The 22,685-nt window shown below is 37.7% G+C and overlaps 2 protein-coding genes across 4 annotated transcripts in view; one reads left to right on the forward strand and one right to left on the reverse strand.

The window, feature by feature from the left end:
- The window catches only part of KCNMB3 (potassium calcium-activated channel subfamily M regulatory beta subunit 3), a 36,409-nt gene that overhangs the window by 13,456 nt on the left and 268 nt on the right, over window positions 1–22,685 (forward strand). Inside the window, exons 2-4 of one of the 3 annotated variants that reach the window (XM_042956945.1) lie at window positions 10,666–10,857; window positions 14,742–14,940; window positions 16,103–17,484. In XM_042956945.1, the coding sequence (XP_042812879.1) occupies window positions 10,666–10,857; window positions 14,742–14,940; window positions 16,103–16,483 (772 nt within the window). In that variant the 3' untranslated portion in view covers window positions 16,484–17,484. Of the gene's footprint in view, window positions 1–8,006; window positions 10,858–14,741; window positions 14,941–16,102; window positions 17,485–22,685 lie in introns of those variants that run through there. The other 2 variants (XM_042956946.1, XM_007094586.2) reach the window with 2 other exon arrangements.
- The window catches only part of PIK3CA (phosphatidylinositol-4,5-bisphosphate 3-kinase catalytic subunit alpha), an 85,483-nt gene continuing 80,897 nt past the window's right edge, over window positions 18,100–22,685 (reverse strand). Inside the window, exon 21 of the mRNA XM_042956944.1 lies at window positions 18,100–18,752. Coding sequence (XP_042812878.1) covers window positions 18,620–18,752 — 133 coding nt within the window. The 3' untranslated portion in view covers window positions 18,100–18,619. The remainder of the gene's footprint in view (window positions 18,753–22,685) is intronic.

Raw genomic sequence — 22,685 nt, forward strand, 5'->3', positions numbered from 1 at the left:
GACTTCTGGTGGAGTCTATCAGATTTTCCATGTATAATATCATGTCATCTGCAAAAAGCGAAAGCTTGACTTCATCTTTGCCAATTTTGATGCCTTTGATTTCCTTTTGTTGTCTGATTGCTGATGCTAGCACTTCCAACACTATGTTAAACAACAGCGGTGAGAGTGGGCATCCCTGTCGTGTTCCTGATCTCAGGGAAAAAGCTCTCAGTTTTTCCCCGTTGAGGATGATGTTAGCTGTGGGCTTTTCATAAATGGCTTTTATGATCTTTAAGTATGTTCCTTCTATCCCGACTTTCTCAAGGGTTTTTATTAAGAAAGGGTGCTGGATTTTGTCAAAGGCCTTTTCGTTTTGTCATTTTGAAGGGAGAAAAGGAATTAATGAGGTAGAAAAATTAAAATTAAAAAAATTAAAATTAAAAAAATATTAAAATTAAAAAATTAAAAACACACACATTCAGAAAAAAAATTGAATAAATGATGCTAGATCCTAGGTGTGTTTTGGTTTGGGTGTTGAAAGTGGTTTGACAGATTAGAGAAAAAAAGGGGGGGGGAAGAAAATCATTTGAGAATTTGAAAAAATGAATACACTGAAGTAGACTAAAATGAAATGATGGGAGTAAAATAGAATTTGAAAAAATTTACACAAAAGTAAAAAATATATTAGGAAAAAATTAAAGAAAAATATTTTTAATAAAAATTAAAAATAAAAATGAATTTTTTCTCTTTTTATATTCAAAAAGAAAAGAAACAAAAAAGACAAAAAAGAGAAAAAAGAAATCGTTTGAAAATTTGAAAAAGTGAATACACTGTAGTAGACTAAAATAAAATGATGGAAGTAAAATGGAGTTTGAAAAAATTTACATATGTGCAAAAAACATAGTAAAAAATTTAAAGAAAAATATTTTTAATAGAAATTGAAATTGAAATTGAAAGATTTCAATTCAAAGAAATTGAAAAAAAATGAAGTTTTTTCACTTTCTGCATTCAAAAAAAAGAAAAGAAATGATAAAGAAAAAAGAAAACAAGGAAATTGTTTGAAAATTTGAAAAGGTGAATACACTGAAATAGATTAAGATAGAATAATGGAACTAAGATAGAATTGGAAAAAATTTACACAAAAGTAAAAAATATAGTAAAAAATTAAAGAAAAATATTTTTAATAAAAATTGAAAATAAAATGAATTTTTTCTTTCTGTATTCAAGGAAAAGAATGTGTAAAAGAGAAAAAAAAGAAAAAAGAAAAAAGAAAAAAAAAAGAAAGAAAATTGAATAGATGGACCTGCTAACAGATTGAAATAGGACTGAAATTACTTCGTTTTCCCCTAGAAGTCAGTCTATATAGCGCTTTATAGTCCATAAACTAAGCCGGTGGTGAGACTTGTATTCTTGAAGAGCGAGGTTGGCCCAGTTGGGCGGGGCTCAGTGAAACAGCTCTGTTCTCCACTAGATGGCGCTGCTAGCCTAGTGGGGTGGATTGTTGCAGGGCTCGTAGATATGTATGCGCATGCACGGGAGCGGTGAAATGGCATCATCCAGATATCCAGTCTCTAGTATGGGAATTTTTCTCCCGGATCAGCAATCGCACACCCATCCTGTCTTCAGCTTTTGTCCGCTCTTCGCTTCTTCACTGTCCGTGACCAAGCCCCAGGCAGTACCTCTCTCCCAAGTTTTATCTCAGATGAGGCTGTTTTCCCTGGCCCCTTACTTCCAAAGGACTGAGGCTTTGACCCATTCCGCCCCTCTGTGGGAGGGTCTCGCCGAGCAATGGCCGAATGCCAGCTGTACCCAGGAACGCCTGCTGGACCCTGCTGCTGCCGGTGCCCCGAGACTGCAGCCAGGTGCCAGCCCGCTCCAGAAAAAGTTTGTGAGATAGTGTAGCAGCAGCTTTTCAGGGACTGTGGAAAATCACAACACACATCTGGCACCAGGCTTCACCCTTAATGACCTTGTTCCAGCACCAGCGAATGTGGCCGCCTTCTGGGGTCTGCTGGGACCAGGTGGCTTCAACAGTCTCTACCAAATGTCCTTCCAGCAGTGGAACCGCTTTTCCCCGTGTGGCCCGAGAACCTCCCAGACCCCACTCTGTTCCTGGGGATTCGCCCTTCCCACCAGAGCACTGCCAGGTATCGAGCTGCAGAGTTGCAGCCTTTGCGCTCCCCTTGTTTACAGTCCTAATGGAATTTAAACCCTCTCCTTTCTCCTTTCTCCCTTTTTAGTTTAGTCCCTGCGGCTATTTCCGATTTTCCACTTTCTCTCCAGCTGCTTTTGGGAGGGGTGCTTTTCCCATATTCTCCCCTGACCCAGTCTCCGTCCTCTCTCTGCCTGCAAAGGCGACTCCCTGCCTGCCACCGGCTTCTCTCTCCCCAAGTTTACCTCTCTGTGCCACGTACCTGCTGAATTCTGTGGTTCAGGTTGTGCAGATTGTTGTGTTAATCCTCCAGTTTTCTAGGCATGTTAGACGGTTTAGTGTTGGTCTGTCTACATTTCATGGACGCGAGACACACAAAAAACTTCCATGGTGTTCCGCCATCTTGGCTCCTTCCCATGACTTTTTCATTTTATAACTGGAAGTCTATACTTCTTGTACTAATTCATTAAGTAATTAATTAAGGGGGGGGTGCGGGGAGAGAGAGAATCCCAAGTAGGCTCCACGCTCATCATGGAGACTGACATGACCCTGGGATCATGACCTGAGCTGAAATTAAGAGTTGGACGCTCAAATGACTGAGCCATCCAGGTGCCCGTGGAAGTCTGTACTTCTTGATTATCTTCCCCTATTTCGCCACCACACCAAACTTCCCTCTGGCAACCATCAACTTGTTCTCTGTGTCTTTGAGTCTGGGTTTTGCTTTATTTGTTTTGTATTTTAGATTTCACATAAAACTGAAATCATACAGTATTTGTCTTTCTCTGTCTTATTTCAATTAGCATCAATATCCTTGAAGTTGATCCATGTTGTCACAAATGGCCAGATTTCATTCTTTTTTTACGGCTGAGTAGAATTCCAATATATATCTTCTATATCTTCTTTATGCATGCATCCAATGATGGACACTTAGGTTGTTTCCATATCTTAGTATTATAAGTAACGCTGTTATGAACACAGGGGTACACCTATCTTTTCATATTAGTGTTTCATATTCTTTAGATAGATATCCAGTAGTAGAATTGCTGGATCATATGGTAGTTCTCTTTTTAGTTTTTTGAGAAACTTCCACACTGTTTTCCCTAGTAGCTGCACCAATTTACATTCCTACCAACAGTTCACATCCTCACCGATACTTGTTACTTCTATCTTTCTGATTCTAGCCATTCTGACAGTTGTGAGGTGATATCTCCTTATGGTTTTGAATTGCATTTCTCTGATGATTCGTGATTTTGAACACATTTTCATGTGTCTGTTGGCCATCTGTATGTCTTCTTTGGAAAATATTCAGATATTCTGCCCATTAAAAATTTTTTTTAATTATGGCTTTTTTTTAAAGTTTATTTATTTATTTTGTAAGAGAGAGAGAGAGAGATATAACAAGTGAGGGAGGGGGAAGGAGAGAGAGAATCCCAAGCAGGCTCCATGCTCTACACTGTGCCTGACATGGGGCTCCATCTCATGATTACGAGATCATGCCTTGAGCTGAAATCAAGAGTTGGATGCTTAACTGACTGAGCCACCCAGGTGCCCTCTGCCCATTTTTTTAAATTGGATTTTTAAAGTTGTTATTGAGTTGTATGAGTTCTTTATATATTTTGGATATTAACCCCTTATTGGATATATGATGTGCAAATATTTTCTCTCATTTGGTAGATTGCCTTCTCATGCAGAAAGCTTTTGGTTTGATATAGTCCTGTGTGTTAGTTTTGCTTTTGTTTTCCTTTTCTTTGGAGTTAGATCCAGAAAAACATTGTTAAGACCAATGTCAAGGAGCTTTCTGCTTATGTTGTCTTCCATGAGTTTTATGGTTTCAGGTCTTGCATTCAAGTTTCTAATCCATTAAAACAAAATTTTTTTTTTAAATTTTATTTATTTTTGAGAAAGAGAGACAGAATCTGAAGCAGACTCCAGGCTCCTAGCTGTCAGAACACAGCCCGATGTGGGGCTCAAACTCATGACCTGAGCCGAAGTGGGATGCTTAACTGAGTCACCCAAGCACCCCTGTTTTCATCCATTTTGAGTTAATTTTTGTATATGATGTAAGATAGTGGTCCAGTTCCATTCTTTCACATGTAGCTGTCCATTGATTGAGGAGACTGCCCTTTCCCACTGTATATTCTTGTCTCCTTTGTTGTAAATTAATTGACTATATAATCCTGTTTTTATGCCAATACCACATTGTTTTGATTGCTTTAGGTTTGCAGTATAATTTGAAACCAGGCAGTGTGATACCTCTAGTTTTGTTCTTTTTTCTCAAGATTGTTTTAGTTATTCTGGGTCTTTTGTGGTTCCATATAAATTTGAGAATTATTTGTCCTATATCTGTGAAATATGCCATTGGAATTTTGATAGGGGTTGTACTGAATCTCATTGGTTTGGGTTTTTATGGGCATTTTAACACTATTCATTCTTCTAATCTATGAGCACAAGATATCTGCATTTATTATTTCTTCAAGTTGTTTAGTCAATGTCTTATAGTTTTCAGTGTACAGATTTTTTTTCCTCCTTGGTTAAATTTATTCGTAGGTGTTTTATTCTTTTTGTTGTGATCATAAATGGGATTATTTTCTTGATTTCTCTGATAGTTTGTTATTAGTGTATAGAAACACTACAGATTTTGTATATTAATTTTGCATACTGAAACTTTCTTAAATACATTTGATAGTTCTAATAGTTTTTTGGTGGTCTTTAGGGTTTTCTATATATAGTACCATGTCATCTGCAAATAGTGATGGTATTTCTTCTTCCTCTCCAGTTTGCCTCTTATTTCTTTTTCTTGCCTAATAACTGTAGCTAAGAGTTCCAATATTATATTGAATAAAAGTGGGCATACTTGTCTTGCTCCTGATTTTAGAGAAAAAGCTTTCAGCTTTCACCACTGAGTATGATGTTAACTGTAGGCTTGTCATATATAGCCTTAATTATGTTGAGGTACTTTCCCTCCATACCCATTTCATCAAGAGATTTTATCAATAAATTGATGTAGAATTTTGTCAAATGCCTTTTCTGCATCTGTTGGGATGATCATATGGTTTTATCTTTATTAAAAATTTTTTTAAAAAGTTTATTTTTGAGAGACAGAGAGACATAGCATGAGTCGGGGAGGGGCAGAGAGAGAGGAAGACAAAGAATCCAAAGCAGGCTCCATGGGGCTTGAACCCATGAACTGTGAGATCATGACCTGAGCTGAAGTTGGATGCTTAACCAACTGAGCCACCCAGGTGCCCCTTATCTTTCATTATTTTAATGTGGTGTATCATATTGATTGATTTGTATATGTAAAACTGTCCTTAAATCCCTGGAATAAATCCCACTCAATCATGGTGTATAATTCATTTAATGTTTTGTTGAATTCAGTTTGCCAATGTTTTGTTGAGAATTTTTACTTCTATGTTCATCAGGGATATTGGCCTATAATTTTTCTTTTCTTTTCTACAACTCTGGGCTTCATTTGTTTTCTTTTTCTAATTCCTTTAGGTATGAAGTTAAATAGTTTCTTGTTTCTTGAGATAGGTTATACTGCTATGAACTCCCATCTTAGAACTGCTCTGGCTGTATCCTGTTGATTTTAGTGTGTCATATTTCTGTTTTCATTTGTTTCTAGGTATCTTTAAATTTTTTCCTTCGATTTATTCTATGATCCCATAGTTATTCAACAACATGTTGTTTTATCTCCATGTATTTGTAGTTATTTCAGTTTTCTTCTTGTATTGAATTCTAGTTTCATACCACTGTGGTCAGAAAAGATGCTTAATATTATTTCAGTCTTCTTGAATTTATTGAGACTTGTTTTTGGCCTACCATGGGATTTATCGTGGAGGATGTTCCATGTGCATTTAAGAAGAATATAAATTCTGCTGCTTTTGGATGGAATGTTCTAAATATATCTATTAAGTCCATCTGGTCTAATGTGTTAAGGCCAATGTTTCCCTATTGATTTTCTGTCTGGATGATTTAGCCATTGATGTAAGTAGGGTGTTAAAGTCTTCTATTATTTCATTGCTGTCAATTTCTTCCTTTTAAGTCTATTAATATTGGCTTTATTTTAGTGCTATGTTGGATGCATATATATTTATAAATGTTATATCTTCTGACTGGATTGACTCCTTTATCATTACGTAGTGCTCCTTTTTGTCTTTCATTACATTCTTTGTTTAAAGTATATTGTGTCTGATATGAGTATACATACAGCAGCTTTCTTTTTATTTCCATTTGCATGAAATGTCTTTTTCCCACCCTTCACTTTCAGTCTGTGTGTGTCTTCTGACGTGAGTCTCTTGTATGCAGTATATAGATGTGACTTGTTTTTCTTTTTTCTTAATCCATGCAGACACTCCACATTGATTGGAGAATTTAGTATGTATACAATTAAATTAATTATTGATAAGTGTGTACTTATTGCCATTTTGTTAATTGTTTCTGGCTGTTTTTATAGTTCCTCTCTGTTTCTTTCTTCTCTTTTTCTCTTTCCTTATATTTTGATGAATTTCTTTAGTGTTGTGTTTACATTCCTTTCTCATTTTTGTATGTATGTATTTACTTTCAGGTTTTGCTTTGTGGTTACCATGAGGTGCACACATGTCATCTTATAACAGTCTATTTTAAGTTGATAGCAACTTAAATTTGAACACATTCTAAAACTACATTTTTACTCCTCTTTTCCTACTTTATTATATTTTTTAATTTTTTTTCATGTTTATTTTTGAGAAGAGAGAGAGCATGAGCGGGGGGAGGAGAGAGAAAGAGGGAGACACAGAATGTGAAACAGGCTCCAGGCTCTGAGCTGTCAGCACAGAGCCCAATGTGGGGCTCGAACTCACGGACCACGAGATCATGACCTGAGCTGAAGTCAGATGCTTAACTGACTGAGCCACCCAGGCACCCCGTCCCTACTTTATATTTTTGATATCACATTTTACATGTTTTCATTTTACGTATCTCTTAACTAATTATTATGGTTTTAGTTCATTTTACCACTTTATAAATGATCAATCCACTACCTTTGCTTTATATTTACCTGTTCCAGTGAGGGTTTTTTTTTTTTTTTTTGGTATGTTTTTTTGTTATTAGTTAGTGCCATTTCTTTTCAGCAAAATGAAATCCCTTTAACATTTCTTGTAATGCCAGTTTAGGAGAGATGTACTTCTTTAGCTTTTGCTTATGTGGCATACTTTTTAATCTCTCCTTCAATTCTGAATGATACTATTGTCGGGTATTGCTTGGTTGGAATTTTTTTTTTTCTTTCAACATTTTGACTATGTCAGGCCACTTCCTTCTGGTCTGCAAAGTTTCTGCTGAGAAATCTATTGAGAGCTTTATGGGGTTTCCCCTGTACATAACAATTTGTTTTTCTCTTGCTTCTTTAAGTTCTTTATTTGAATGTTTGTCATTTTAATTATAATGTGTCGTGATGTGGATCTCTGTTTGTCTTATTTGGAGCTCTCTGGGCTTCCTGGAGCTGGATGTCTGTTTCCTTCCTTAGGTTAGGGAGTTTTTCAGACATTATTTCTTCAAGTAATTTTTCTGTCCCATTTTCTCTTTCTTCTTTTGGGACCTCCTATAATGTGTATGTTATTTTACTTGATGTTGGTCTCTTAAGTGGTCTTCATTTTTTAAAATTCTTTTTTTCTTTTGTTGCTCTGTTGGGATGAGTTTTATTGCTTTGTCTTCCAGCTTGCTGATGTGTTCTGTTTCATCCAGTTTGCTCTTGAACCCCTCAAGTGTATTTTTCAGTTCAGTTATTGTGTTTTCCAGCTCTGTGACTTCTGTTTAGTATTTTCTTATAATTTCTCTCTCTTAGTTCAAGTTCTCACCTTATTCATTCATTCTTCTGAGTTTGGTGAGCATCTTTATGACCATTACTTTGAATTCTTTATCAGGTAGATTACTTATCTCTGTATCATTAAGGTCTTTTCATGAGGTTTAGTGTTGTTTTTTCATTTGGAACATATTTCTTTGTTTTCTCATTTTGCTTGACTCTGTGTTTGTTTAGGCAAAACAGCTACTTCTCTCAGTCTTGAAGGAGTGGCCTTGTGTAAGTGATAAATGTTCTTGTTCACCCTTTCCCTAGCTCTTGGTTGTTTCTCAAAACTTTGTGGTTGTCTAAACTGCCTGATTTATTCTTTGTATGTCCCAGCTGTTGAGGGTGTGTTAAAACCTGTCAGTGTTCCAAGGGAAGGAATTTCATTTAGCACCTAGTTTAAGGCTGATTGGAAGCCAGACCCTCAGGCAGCAGCTGTAAAAGTATGCAAATATATACAGTCCTGAGGGGCTGCGATTGGAAACCTAGTTGGCCTTCAGACAAAGTGATCTAGAAGTGTCTCCCAGATGAGAGTTGCAAAAACTGGGGCTCCAGACAAGTGTATAAGCTCCTTTCTGGGAGGTCTTGTCAAGCTACAGCAAGACCAAGAGGGTGTGCAGGGATTGTGTATCCCTGCTTGTGTTCCCTGGGAGTGCCTCCTTAGCCTCTAGATGTGTAGGGAACCTGAAGCCTGTACTTTAGGCTGAAGCTCCAGGCTAAGGAGATAGTCCCTTTTCACAGGAAGATTGTGTATTTTAGTCTGCTATCTGTGCAGTACCTTGGGGGGTGGTGGCCTACCAAGAACTTGTCTTTCTAATCATTACATTCCAGTGGCACTCAGGAACAGCAGCCTCTTGGCCACCAGGGTCAGGTGATCAAAGGTGTCCCCTGTGTAGATGCTTCCCATGCACACTGAAATTATGCCAGTTTTCTATATCAACAATTATAATTGGGTCTGTTAAATCAATATATGAGAAATGCAGAGGCCTTATAATAAGCCTCTTCATGTGTAGATTCTATGGGTATCTTACAATAAACCTCTGGGATGCCTTAATATGAAGCAACTAAAATCTAGTTTCAGAACATGAGGGAAAAGATGGGATATTGGGTATTGGAAACCCACAAAATATCCAAATCTTAGTTTATGGCTGAAACTCTTAATCTATCATACTTGTTCACAAATTATAAAATGTGCTGGCTCAAATTTCATTAAAAAAGTTTTTTCCTCTTCCCATTTTCTGAGGGTGGCATGATTGAAAGTGAGTGAAATATCAGAGGAGACTAAAAATCTCCAAACCAGGTCTTGAACTCAGAGTAGTATTAACCAGGGAGTGTTGCTGTCCTCTGAAGCCAGTGCTTCCTGGTGTAGGCTCCTGGAACATCCTGGATAGCCTGACATTCCCCTCACTCTCTTTGAATTCTGAAGATGTTGCCAGAGAGAAGAGGAGCTAGGGAGAGAAAGGAGAAGGATGTGGGATAAAGTATAAAATATACTTTTGGAAGAAAGCAAGTAGCAATTCCCTTGACAGGGTTTTTACTCAGCTTTAACTTTTAGTAAGCTTTTTAAGCAGCTTGATGGTGCCTGAATTTCTACTATTATAGCTGCATTCATTTGGCTTAAGATTTCGATAAGACTCTTAAAGTGGAAATACCTCTGGGACTCATATGCCTAATGAGCAAGGAGTAGCAAACCAATGACATTGACCATAGGAAGTGGTGGGACTCTGGCAAATTGGAGAATACATCCCTGTCCATGGGGACAGCCTCTGTTTGGCTTGGCCAGCTGCTCATAGGCAGGAGTATGGGATCTTATGATATTTTCAAAAGCTAGTAATCAGTTTATGAGAAATTTCATGATTTTTAAATTGTTAGCAACTAATTCCACATTGAACACACACACACACACACACACACACACACACACACACACAAGGCCAAACAAAACACATTTGTGGGCTGGATGCTGTCCGTGGGTCACCAGTTAGCAACTTTTGTTTTGGACTTTACTGTTCACTGGACCCCCCACTGTGAAATAATTTATCGCATCCTTTGCTGGTACAGAACAGAGGGAAGGAGAGAAGAAATGCAGGACCATTCACACAGAGCTGTGAGTGAACAGAGAGGACATGAGGGGTGAGGGGAAAGAAAACAGCAGTGAAGGCTTCATTATTCTGAGTGGACTGACCATGGGTCACCAAGCCCCATAGTAGATATGCTGCTTTTCCAACAGCTGAATATAAAAGAACAAGTCAAATCCTACTATTTCTGGATGCTGTTAATTCCAAACCTTTTAAGTCATTCTTTACATATGGAACTCATAAAATAGTGTAAAAATCATTTTCATGGGTAATGTGCAGTATACCTGACAGAGAAGTAAGCTCCTAATACTTATTCACATAATACAAATGAAAACTACAGACAGGCAATTCTTTCCTAGTCATTGATTAAACAGATCTCTAAAGACTTCCTTATGATTGTTTGTTATATGTAAGAAATATTATATTATATTACATTTTATAACACATAATTTTAGCTTGTTTAGATGGACTTTTAGCCAAGCTCTGAACATGGGATTTCATGGTGTTGCACTGAACCTGCTCACAAACCTGAGGTGGACAGCAAATGGGATCATCCCTCCACCCACCATGGGTTGGTATATGTTTCCATTTCTCTATGGGCTTATTGAAATATCTCCTTCCTACTTCCTCCAAAGGACAGCCTTTTCTGCCTCAGGCAGAAATAGAAATATAGACCACGATGATGGAGACTTACCAGATGTGCACAAGAAGTTGCCATCCAGTGCTGGAGAGGACCGAGCCTTGCTGCTGGGCTTTGCAATGATGGGCTTCTCAGTCCTCATGTTCTTCTTGCTTGGAATTACCATCCTAAAGCCTTTCATGCTCAGGTAAGAAACATAGAAAGGAGACCCAGAATTTTCAATTCGGATCAGATCCAAGCACAGTGGTAGAGAAGAGGAAGCTGGCTTTGGCCTCTTCAGCCCTCCTGACCACTGTGTAAGGGATGATAGAATCACCTGTTTCGTTATCAGTGCTGGGAGGCAGTTGGGTGTAGAGAAAGGTGTGGTAACAAAGTGGAAGATACTCCTTTACCACTCCCCCTTGTCAATTTGAAAAGTACTTCCAACAGCTGATCCATAAATTAGATATGCATGGAAGGAATAAATTCTTCCTTTAACAAGCAGATATCATAGGGAAGGGTTAATTTAAGTCTTCTATGTGAAAATAATAAAAGTTATTTAACTCTGAGTTTTTTGAGTTTGACAATATCTACCTAGCACATAGTAGTTGCTCAATAAGTGTTTCTTCCCTTTTGTTTTATTCATTATTAAATACAGCAAATAACAGTTACCATTTATTAAATATATACTATATGCCAAAATATACTATATTTTATCCTATTTAAATCTATAGCAAACCTATCATGGTAGCATTATTTTATCATTTTAATTTTCATTTTATTTTTTTATTTTTATTTTTTAATGTTTATTTTTGAGAGGGAGAGAGAGACCACCAGCAGGGAAGGGGCAGAGAAGTGGGGAGACAGAGAACCCCAAGCAGGCTCTATACTGTCAGCACAGAGCCTGACGTGGGGCTTGATCTCAGGAACTGTGAGATTATGACCTGAGCTGAGACCAAGAGTCTGATGTTTAACTAACTGAGCAACCCAGGCGCCCCTTAATTTTCATTTTATAAATGAGAAAGCTGAGGCTCAGTCCAAGTAACTTGCCCAAGGTCACCTAGCCAGTAAAGAACTTGCCTGTCATTTTGATATAAGACTCCTGGTCTCCTAATACTTAAATGAAGTTTGTAGCAATGGGGGTGGGGGATGGGAGGTTTCATTAGGGCAGGGGAGGAGCTGTTTAATTTTGGAGGATACCTTTTACAACATGGGGTACTTTGAGGGAGGGCAGTATTGGGTAGGGGGACAGCAAGGGGCACTTTCCCTTTTGTTAGCCAAAGAGTGATAGAAGGCCCAGGGAGAATAGGGAGAGGGAGGCCTAGGAGTTAAGAAAAAGGATCACAGAATAGGAAGTAGGTGTCCTGCTTTTGTCATTTATCAGATTCATCTCCTGCCATTCCTAAGTTACTATTAGGGCAATAGTGTGGAGGTCACCATCACTACAGAACACAGTGCCACTATTAGAAGCATTCAGGAGAATTTTCCCTCTGGTATTATCACCATGTTCTGCTTCTCATCATCCAGCTTACTTTTATTTAGTAGACACCAGGAAACTTATATGTGGTTATACTTCCTTCATTGCTTTGGCTGCTAGGAAGCTCAGAGCGAAATTTGTGGCCCAGTTCTCATAACTGTAGGGGATCTTATGGTTTTCAGTTTACATGCTTTACCTTACTCTTGACTTCTAGCTTTCTACCTTCCTTTTTCTATTACTCCATTATATGTAGAGAGATATCTATCTATCGCCTATCTCTGTCTACCTACCTACCTATCTTCCTACCTACCTGATCATCCATCCTTCCTTCTATCCATCCATCCATCCATCCATCCACCCATCCAATCATCAATCTAGCTGCATTACACATACCTACGTAAGCTGAATAAATTGTGTGTGTGTGTGTGTGTGTGTGTGTGAGTGCGTGCTCATGCATGTGTGTGCATGTGCATAAGTGCTTGTGTGCAGGTCCAGGTCAGATTATTTTCTAAAATGTGATAATTTGGGAGATGTTTTGAGGATACCTTCTGCAACCCGACACCAAACTGTTGCTCGTATTTAAATTTTACTTTGCTAAGCATTTCTGGAAATTGTTTGCTTAAAGTAATCGAGTGCTTAAGAGTGGTGAGTTCTCATCTGTCTCTTGCCTTGTGATTTTGTGCCACCTCAGAGAGTGGTTTTGCTCCATGGAAGATGGCCTGCTCCCACGCCCTTCGACCATCATCTCTCAATCAAATGATGGATTTTGTCTATTTGTAGACAAATAGACACACAGTGCTGTTGAAAGAACATGCTCATGTTTCCAGCTCTAAATACATGCCTGGTTCCGGGTGCCTGGGTGTCTCCGTTGGTTAAGCATCTGACTCTTGATTTCAACTCAGGTCATGATGGTGCGGTTCATGAGATCGAGCCCCACATTGAGCTGTGTACTGACAGTGCAGAGCCTGCTTGGGAGTCTCTCTTTCTCCCTCTCTCTCTCTGCCCTTCCCTTTCTCTCTCTTTCAAAAACTAAATAAGTAGACTTTAAATATGTCCCTGGCTCTCCCTGAGAGAACTGGCCTGACCCTTGTGCACAGGAAGAAATATACTGCTCTCCATAATGGAGCTTTCTGAAATCTTCAAGGAAGGTTCCAACCACACTCAGTTCAGCATTTGATTAGGATTCAGAGAGCCTAAGTTCTGACACAGACAAATAGGCAACTCTAAAGAATTATTTTAAGATGCCTAGTCTAAATAAGTCCAGAATTTAATTTTGTGGAAAAGCAGCTGGTGTTAAACCTGTGAAAGAACCTTATTTTTCATATTTGTATTTTCACTTGCCCAACATTTTATTTATAAAATTTATAAAATATATATATAATATATTTATTTAAAAAATCCAATGATTTTTTAATGCCCTGGGCCTTGGGATTATTTTAAACTGCACTGTGTCTCAAGTTTATTATATTAATACAGCAAAATGTTTACTTATGGCCAAAGATCTTAACAGGAGAGCAGTATGAATCCAGCTAAATGAGGCTTTTCAAACATTCTAGACTTTAGAATTTGCTAATCTGACTTCTTGTGTTGAAGTCACCAGGAAATAAGGTCAGGGACCCACCTGGGTGTGAGTGTGAGGGCCCCGAGGAATGGACCTATACATTGTCAAGCATTTCTTCTTACCCTCCTTTACTTTATCTAGGACTTGTTCTCTAACAATTTCATACATATTTGTCTTTTCAACACCACCACAAAATTTTCGTGGGCAGGAATTTTGTCTACCACTTCTCATGGCACCTAGAACATTCTGTGCATGTAGTATGTGTGCAAATACACAAGGAATGTTTTCCAAATCAAACTTTCATTCAGTACAACATGTATTGAGCCTCTGCTATATGGGAGGCATGGTGCTTCTTGCTCTAAGGAACATGAAGATGAATAGGATATAGCCCCTCACCTCAAGGAACCTACTGACAGTGAAAACACAGTAAGTTTTCTGAGACATTCCTTCTATGATTTGTATTTGCCTCTTTGGAAGTAGAATGAGTAAATGGAATTGTACCTTGTTACTAAATTCTATATTGACTAAGGGTCACATTGACTGTGGTTGGAACCTTCCAAAGGCACATTTTCATCAGGACGGGCCAATGGGTGCATCTTGAGATGATAAGGAATGGAAGAGGATAAGATTTCTGAGTATGTGGTTACAGTAATATTTGTCAAAGCATGGTTCGCCAAATACCTGCATCTTAAATACTGCTGAATATACAGATTCCTGGATTTCAACTCAGGTCAACTAAATCCAAATCTCTGGGTGTGAAGCCTTAGAATCCACAAATACTTCACTCTTAACAAACTCGCTCAGGTGATTCTGAAGTTTGAAAACCATTGCTGTAAGGGTTGGTGTAGTAAGAAATATGCCAAGGGGGTCATAACTGAGATGAAACTTAGCAATATGCTGTTGTTTCTCTCCTATCTCAATGTTCCCTAATCATTATGTACTTTCTGTAATGGTTCCACATTCCCTGGAAATAGACACGTCTTGGGTTATCACATTACAACTATAAAAGTAAATTTTCTAGAGGGTGAAGATCATTTATCTTTTGCAATTGAAGCATTCAGAGAGAAGAGTCGAACTGTACTACCATCCACACTCATATCACGGACGACTGGATGGACTGCGCTTTCCCCTGTGGTGTAGGCTGCCGAGGCCGGGGCGAGTACCCATGTCTTCAGGTGTTTGTGAACGTCACCCATTCAGGTCAGAAAGCTCTCCTACATTATAATGAAGAGGCTGTCCAGATAAATTCCAAGGTAATGTCAAGTTCATGTAATTAAAGAGTTCTAATTACAGCTGCCCTTCCATGCCAGACTGTCCCCTGCAGAGTGCAGTACCCAGGACCATCTCTGGCAGTAAACCCGTTTCCTTCCAGTGAACACCCCTACAGTGGTCAGATCAGGATAAATGAAGCTAAAGGCATTCTTGGAGGAAAAATGGGGGTTATAGAATGGAAAGGAATCATGCCAATTTCACACACTGGTGTCTGGAATTTACAGGCTGAGCCAGTGGACATAGTCATTTGTAGGCAGTTTTACTTGTGGAAGCCCAACTCCCCATTGTATCAAAAATGTTAAAATGTATTCAACCCATCTTTCATCAAGTAAGCAATTTTTCTTATCAAAATAAATGTAGAAATTATTATAATTTTGATTTTAATACATTTCTTGATTGGTTCATATGATGTATAGTGTACATTCTCACCTAACTATGAAAGTTAGGTTGCATCAGATTAGCTGACATACTATGCTTTGTTGTCTTTACTTACTTAGGCACTGATCAATCTGATGATCTCGGTTTTCTATTTTGGATGCAATAGTTTTTAAGGTCTCAAACATTTTTGTAGACCCTAAGCACGGTGCCTCGAGTGCCTACTGGATATACTAAAAAACCTCAGGCATTTTTGAAAAAAAATCACCAGCTGTCATATCCCTTCTTCACTGGTTCTGCCACCCAGGAACCAAAGCCCATGTAGGACCCCTCTCCGTGGGCCTAGGGCAAAAGCTTCAACATGCTATCCTTTAGGGAAAGATTTTACTGTAGGAAATCAAGACAAAGATGATAGAGGCATTAATAGGTGTTGAGAACACATAGTGAGCTCAGCAGATATTTGTTGAATGGACAAAGACCAAGGGGGCCTGCGTGGTCCTTATGAAGCTGGTCACTGCCTCTTCTGAAATATTTGTATTCTAAGAATCCCTTTCCACATTTCTGCATAGTGCCTGGAAATGGCCATATCACTCTGTGCCCTCCTGCCCACACTTCCCCATGAGCTTTACGACAGCTTCCATTAGCCTCTGAGATTGCAACTCTCCACGAATAGCTTCAGTCTGAAGCTCTTTCAGAATGAAAACTGTTGTTTAAATGCTTGGTTTTGGGGACAGTGCCCTCATCTTTCTTCTTCTTCCATATTCCTAGTGCTTTTACACACCCAAGTGCCACCGAGATAGAAATGATTTGCTGAACAGTGTGCTGGACATAAAGGAATTCTTTGATCACAAAAATGGGACTGCCTTTTCATGCTTCTACAGTCCAGACAGCCAATCTGAAGATGTCATTCTCATAAAAAAGTACGACCAGATGGTTATCTTCCACTGTTTATTTTGGCCTTCACTGACTCTGCTAGGGGGTGCCCTGATTGTTGGCATGGTGAGATTAACACAGTACCTGTCCCTGCTGTGTGAAAAATACAGCGCTGCACTCAGAGATGAGGTAGGTGGCAAAGTACCTTATATGGAACAGCATCGATTCAAACTGTGGAGTGTGGGGAGGGACAAAGAAAGGAGCAGAAAGATCTGAAGACAGTGGCCAGATTAAAGTCCTGGCCTTCAGATACCTGCAATTTTTGCACCTGTGGACCTAATGACGCCTGCTCGCAAACTAACCACGTCGAGGCAATTCAAACTAAGTACATTTCTTTTGGGAAACATTTTAAAAAAGCCTCACTATGTATTCCATTTATTCTATGAATACATACAAACTCACCATCTTTTTTCTACCCCACATTTCTTTCCACATGAGCCAAGGAAGTGCTTTTTGTCTCCACATGGCGAAATGAGCTCACAGTAGCTGTGCTTTATCTAATTTCAGCTCTAGCTGAACTTGTCTGCGTGGAAGTAAATGATGGAGGGTATCTAACCTATTGAGTACTGAACAGCCAGCCTAGATCTATGCAACACAGTTTACATCAAAACATTTTCCAAAAAAGTGCTTAGTGAAGAACAGGTCATTCACTGTTAGGAAGATAATAATCTGGTAATTTCAAAAAAATGTGGGCCGACCATTTTGCTTCACCATTCATGATAAAGGAAAGCTGCTCCTAGCAAATGGCACTGAGTTTAGAGTTCTCTGTACTTAACCTTGCCATATACCATGTAATTTTTCTTTCAGCAACATTCTCCTAGTTAATTATGCTTTCCATAAGCTCATTTCCTTCTTTGTGCACATTCTGGTGGGGGTGGGAGAGATGGCCAGAAACGTGAAGTAGGGAGAAGCTGTATTGGATGGAATTTAACATTCATCTCAGATAATCTGCAATTGTAGAAAAGTCCCACGTGGACAGTCAGCAAACATCTGTACTTTAATGACTCAACCCTGGTTATTAACTAATGAATGTCACAAGGCTCTCCCAACAAGTGCTTTCCAGAGTAAGCTGAATTGGGAATTGAAAACATGTATTTGTTCTGAAAACCAATGTGCCTCAAAGTATCTCTTCAATTTTACTAAAAAAGTTTTACATCACGGTCCACAGAAAGAATGAGACTTTGAAGCAACTTTTATATGCAGATGTAATTAAAACAGAAATTTTGATTCCAAGTAAATATTATGCCTTTTAGCAGTTAATTTCAAATCACAAATTACTGAAGAGACTGAATGATTAAATAGAGCAATATTGACTTGACAAGTAATGAACAATTTTGGTACTTTCTCCTCCTCCTAGTGTGGAATAGTAGAAAAAGCATGTGTTTCAGAGGATTTATTTGAATTCATAGGTCATAACTACAGCTTTTCAGATACGTATCCCCTGGAAGTTCAGCTGAACTGAAATGAAGGTTCAAGCCTCTCTCTTCTCATTTATAAAATGGGGATAATCTCTTCCTTCATGGGGTTAAGGAAGAGACAAGGTAGAGTATATAAAACATCTTAGTTTCTTGCACCTAGTAAAAGGGCTCAAAAAATGTTAGATAAATTTTTTTTGCTAAGTTTCAATATTCAGTCAGCCTTATCCCTCTTTTGGGTATGTATCCAAAGGAAATGGAATCAGTATCTCCAAGAGACATCTGTATTCCCCTGTTCATTGGAGCATTATTGACAATGGGCAAGATATGGAAACAACCAGAGTCCATTCACAGATGAATAAATTGTGATCTTACACACACACACACACACTGTACGCACATATGTGAGGTGTGTATACATATACACAATGGAATATCATTCAGTCTTAAAAAAGGAGATCCTGCCATTTGCAACGGCACAGATAAACCCAGAGGGCATTATGCCAGTAAAATAAGCCAGACACAGAAAGGAAAAAACTGCATTTCACTTCTATGTGGAATCTAAGAATGTCAAATACACAGAAGCAGAGAGTAAGATAGTGATTACTGGGGGTGTGGTCAGGTAGGGGAAATGGGGAGATGTTAATTAAAATGTACAAACTCTGTTTTAAGATGAGGTCTAGAGATCTCACGTACAGCACGATTATGGCAAGAATACTATATTGAATACTGGAAATTTGCTAAGAAAGATTTCAGGTATTCTCATCACATAGACACACATACACACAATGTGAGGAGACGATACATTGATTAGCTTGACTATAATCATTTGCTGTACATGAATATCAAATCATATTGTACACCTTAAATATATACAATTCTCATTAAAAAATAAAATAAATTCAGTCAGCCTTGGTACCTTTCACTGGACAGCCGGTTATAGGGCTAGCGTAGGGAGCTGTAGGAGAGCATTCCTTCCCCTTGTCTTGGCGAAATATAATATGCATTTAAGATTCAGAACGTGCTGCTTAAAAGGTTGCGGTAAATTATTTTGTATACCAAAGACTTTCCTGAAATAAAAGAGATGTAGGCACACATATTTTAAATCATTCTACAAATTGAGATTCTGTAGATTTCTAAAGGGCAGATCTCTATTCCATTTCTTAGTAAGTTTTGACACCCATCTAACAACGTGCAGTTCTTGGGATTTTTCTCCTAACAAATTCAAAACCACTCGTTTAAAGCCTAAAAAGTGTGTGAAAGTGTGAAACCTAGTGTTGCAATTACCAGTTTTCCACTCATACAGTGCGGCTACTTGGTTCATCTCGTAACCTCATCTCAGGAAAGAGGAACATTATGCTTGAAGAACAAAGTCCATTTAGAATAATGTTAATTCAAAGTCACGCAAACCATTTGGCAAAGAAACAAAGTGTGAGCAATCATTTGCTGTTAATTGCTTAGAAGTACAGAGTATCAACACTCACATGTATGTACTGGTCCAAGTACAGACTCCCCTTTTGCAAGGTTTACGATAACTGAAAGTAAAATCAGTTTGCTTCTAGCCCAACCTCACTTCTAGGTTCTGGTCTTCAACTGACTTGAAAAAAAGTCTGTCTGCACGTACAAACACATTCATACGTATATGTGTATGTTTCTGCTTGAAACACAAACATACAATTCTTTTTGCTTAAAGGAAATGAATATTCAAACAGATATTTCTCTAATATTCATTACTTTACTGGGGCAGAAAAATTGCTTTTAAGGCATAATAGTTTCAGGTTTTCAATCAACTATTCTTAGTTGTTACTGATCAGAACTCAAGTTCAGCTAAATTTTGATTATTAGCAACACCGGTTTGCTTGTAAGTATTCCAAAAAAATGGCAAAGTATAATTATCAGTTTTTTGTTTAAAATATGTAGTACACTAAGGACTGCTTAGACACCAGTCATTTTTTTTTTTTTTTTTTTTTTTTTTTTTTAATAAACAGCGTGATGTTACAGACTGCAAAGTTAAAAGAAAAGCAGACATTGACAGTTTCTGATGAGCACAAACAGTAAGTGCAGTCACAGGCCAAACATCTTGCTAGGAACAGCAAGACTGGGAAGAGGTCTTAAATTTAGTGACACTGTATTATTCTATATTCTCAGTACAATAACACATGCATCTTGCTGTGTCAAACCTTTTTGGGCCATCAGTAAAAGAATATGTAAAAACATTTTTCTCCTAATGAATGCAGTATACCACAGGACTTCAATTCATTGAATGACAAAATAGAAATAGATTTGCTACAATTAAAAGGGGCCAAAAGAGGGTGGTAGGGGCTGTTTTTGAAGCTTCCAAAGTCAACATTTGATGTGCTTGTAGTCTTCTTTTGGTAATGCCACATTCCTCAAGATAGTAAAGCGTTACGTTCCAAAAGGATATATTCTTTTAGATTGTATTTAACCCAAGGAAGTCTGAGGACTGAATCACATCAAAACTATCAATTGTATTTGACTTAGGTTCCGTAGCCAAAAGCGTTTCTAGAAACCACATGAAGTCCAAGCTCTCCAACCACTCTTCAGAACATATATTAAATGTGATAGGGGCTTTTTTTTTTTTTTTAATGAAATTGATAGATCATGACTACATTTGTAAATTCATACTTGAATAAGTTTAGTCTTATTAAAGATATTTTGAGAAAATATAAAACAATGAAATTTTTCTTCCTCCTTGCTTAACCTAGAAGGAGTAACAAAAATAAGAATCACCTAAAAATATACATGGCTCTTAGCATAACCACAAAATTATTGTAGTGACAGATTAAATAAGGTTTCAGATAAGATTTAAGTCTTAACTGGCTTACAAAATGCATTAAGAAAACCTTTCCATACTTACCAACATGAAGAATGGAGTCTACTGTTGGTAGTGAAAATCAGTTACCTAAACTACACTAAACGTACAATGGACTGATCCCCTCCCCCCGCCCACCAACCGCCCCCAACCCCCTACTAAAACTCATATGTCATTGTGTAAAAAGTGAGAAAATTTCCTTATGGCTCATAACTGTCACTTTATGCTAACTAGCACGGCTGTAATATTAACATGTCTAAAACTAAGGAAAAGGAACGACGCTTCACTGATAAAAAGAAAGTGTAAAACCTTAATCAAGTGGAATACTTGGATGAAATAAGTTTATTTAAAAACTAACATCCCAACTCGGGAAACTCCTAATGAATTCTAAACACTTCTGAGCTTTAGAACCTGATGCTTACACCTTTTATGAATGATACTTCTTGACTAGGACTAGCGAGCAGTGTGTAGGCAAATAGAAATGTGTGCAGATATACACACACCAATTTCACTAATAATAAAGAAAAGGAAGACAGCTAATTTTGGATGCCGAATTCAAGAACCTAGTACCACAAACCTGGCGCTGTAGCCTTTTCCATGGCTGGAGCAATGATTAAATTCTAACCAAATTTTTTTCTTAATGTCTCCAATGCCATTAAAAAAGGCATGCCAACTCTGACTTTTTATAAATCTAAACTACAGTGCTCTGGAAATTTCTGTAACATCAGAGCCTGGTATTGAATTGTGACTCATTTACTTTTTTTTCTTATTAACCTTCTGAGGTAGAGTTACCAATCCAATTTTATCAGGACCATAGTTATCTCGAGCTAAACCCCATAATCTTTTCAGAAAATGAAAATAACTTTGTAAAGAAAAGAAAAAAGGTTTTCCAGGCCATGGCGCGTAAGATACATTTATAATTTTAATGTAACAATTAAAAAATAAAAATGGTTTGTGTTTATATTTTAAAAAACAGCCCAGCTGTATTTCTCTGTCACCAATAATTGTTATCTGAGGATCCTGTCCATGCTGAGTTTTATACTTCAGCCCTCACAATGCCATCCTTGAGGAAGAGTTATTTCCCTCCTGGTATGCACAGTATACTCACAGCTTTCTGCCTTGTCTTTCGAAGGCCCCGTCTAAGGCTTCCCTTAGAAGGGCCCCATCTGAGCAGGATGGGCACGAAGAATGTAATTCATTCAAACAGACTCCCCCTCTTCTTCTGCCCCCTCCTTCCACATTCCCCTCTTCTCAAAAACATCTGAAGTATGAAAGTTGTTTTTAGATAGGAGAAGCACCACAATCCATTAACGCCGCATAGGGTCTTTAAACTCAATATTTTAGTGATGTCTTGGACATCAAAATCGATTTTTAAGGTGGATTCCAAGTATGTGGGTCCAGCCCAGGTCTGCAGTTTGTGTAGACATAGAAACAAAAGTCAAAACATTCAGAAAAGGTTAACCTGCTGACTTTAAAATAATGCTGGAAATCAATTTTTTTTTTTTTTTTTCAAAGAGTTGGCAAGCATGGGCTATTGGGTCAGAATAGGAATTAAATGGATTTATAAAATCGTTAACAAACAAATCCAAGTTTATGTGTTGTGAAATTTCCATGGTTCTTTTAAAATAGATAGGCTGCTCATAATTTTTTTATGATGCTAGATCGCTCAATTTTTGATGGAAAAAGAATACAGATGGACTGTGTTTTACCTATGTGAAAATCACCAATCCATTTAAAATAAAATCCAAGAGGGTATATACATTCTAATCAAGTCATTGATTATTTTCCTGATTAATAAGAACTACACTTTACACAAAATACTTTATCAGCAGCTGTTTTCATCAAAAACCAATAGTCATAGTTTCACAGTTGAAAAAATTACACATTAAAATATTTTACAATTCATTGTATATTCACCAGGTTCCCATTTCCTAAAGGGCTTATAATATAAAGCAGATTAGAAGGGAAAACCTCAAAGTTGATTACTTTGACACTGAGTTTTACAGAGGACACTAAGAACCACAAAAAGCTTAGGTTCTATCAGAAAATAGTGACCAAATTCCATTCTTCTTTAAAAAAATCCAATTAGAAACATCTTTTTTAAAAACCAAATTCTACAATATGATTAACAGATTTCAAATTAACAGCAGTCTAAAAATCTTCAAAATAA

This window comes from Panthera tigris, chromosome C2, assembly GCF_018350195.1.
Source record: "Panthera tigris isolate Pti1 chromosome C2, P.tigris_Pti1_mat1.1, whole genome shotgun sequence".
Classification (NCBI taxonomy): Eukaryota; Metazoa; Chordata; class Mammalia; order Carnivora; family Felidae; genus Panthera; species Panthera tigris.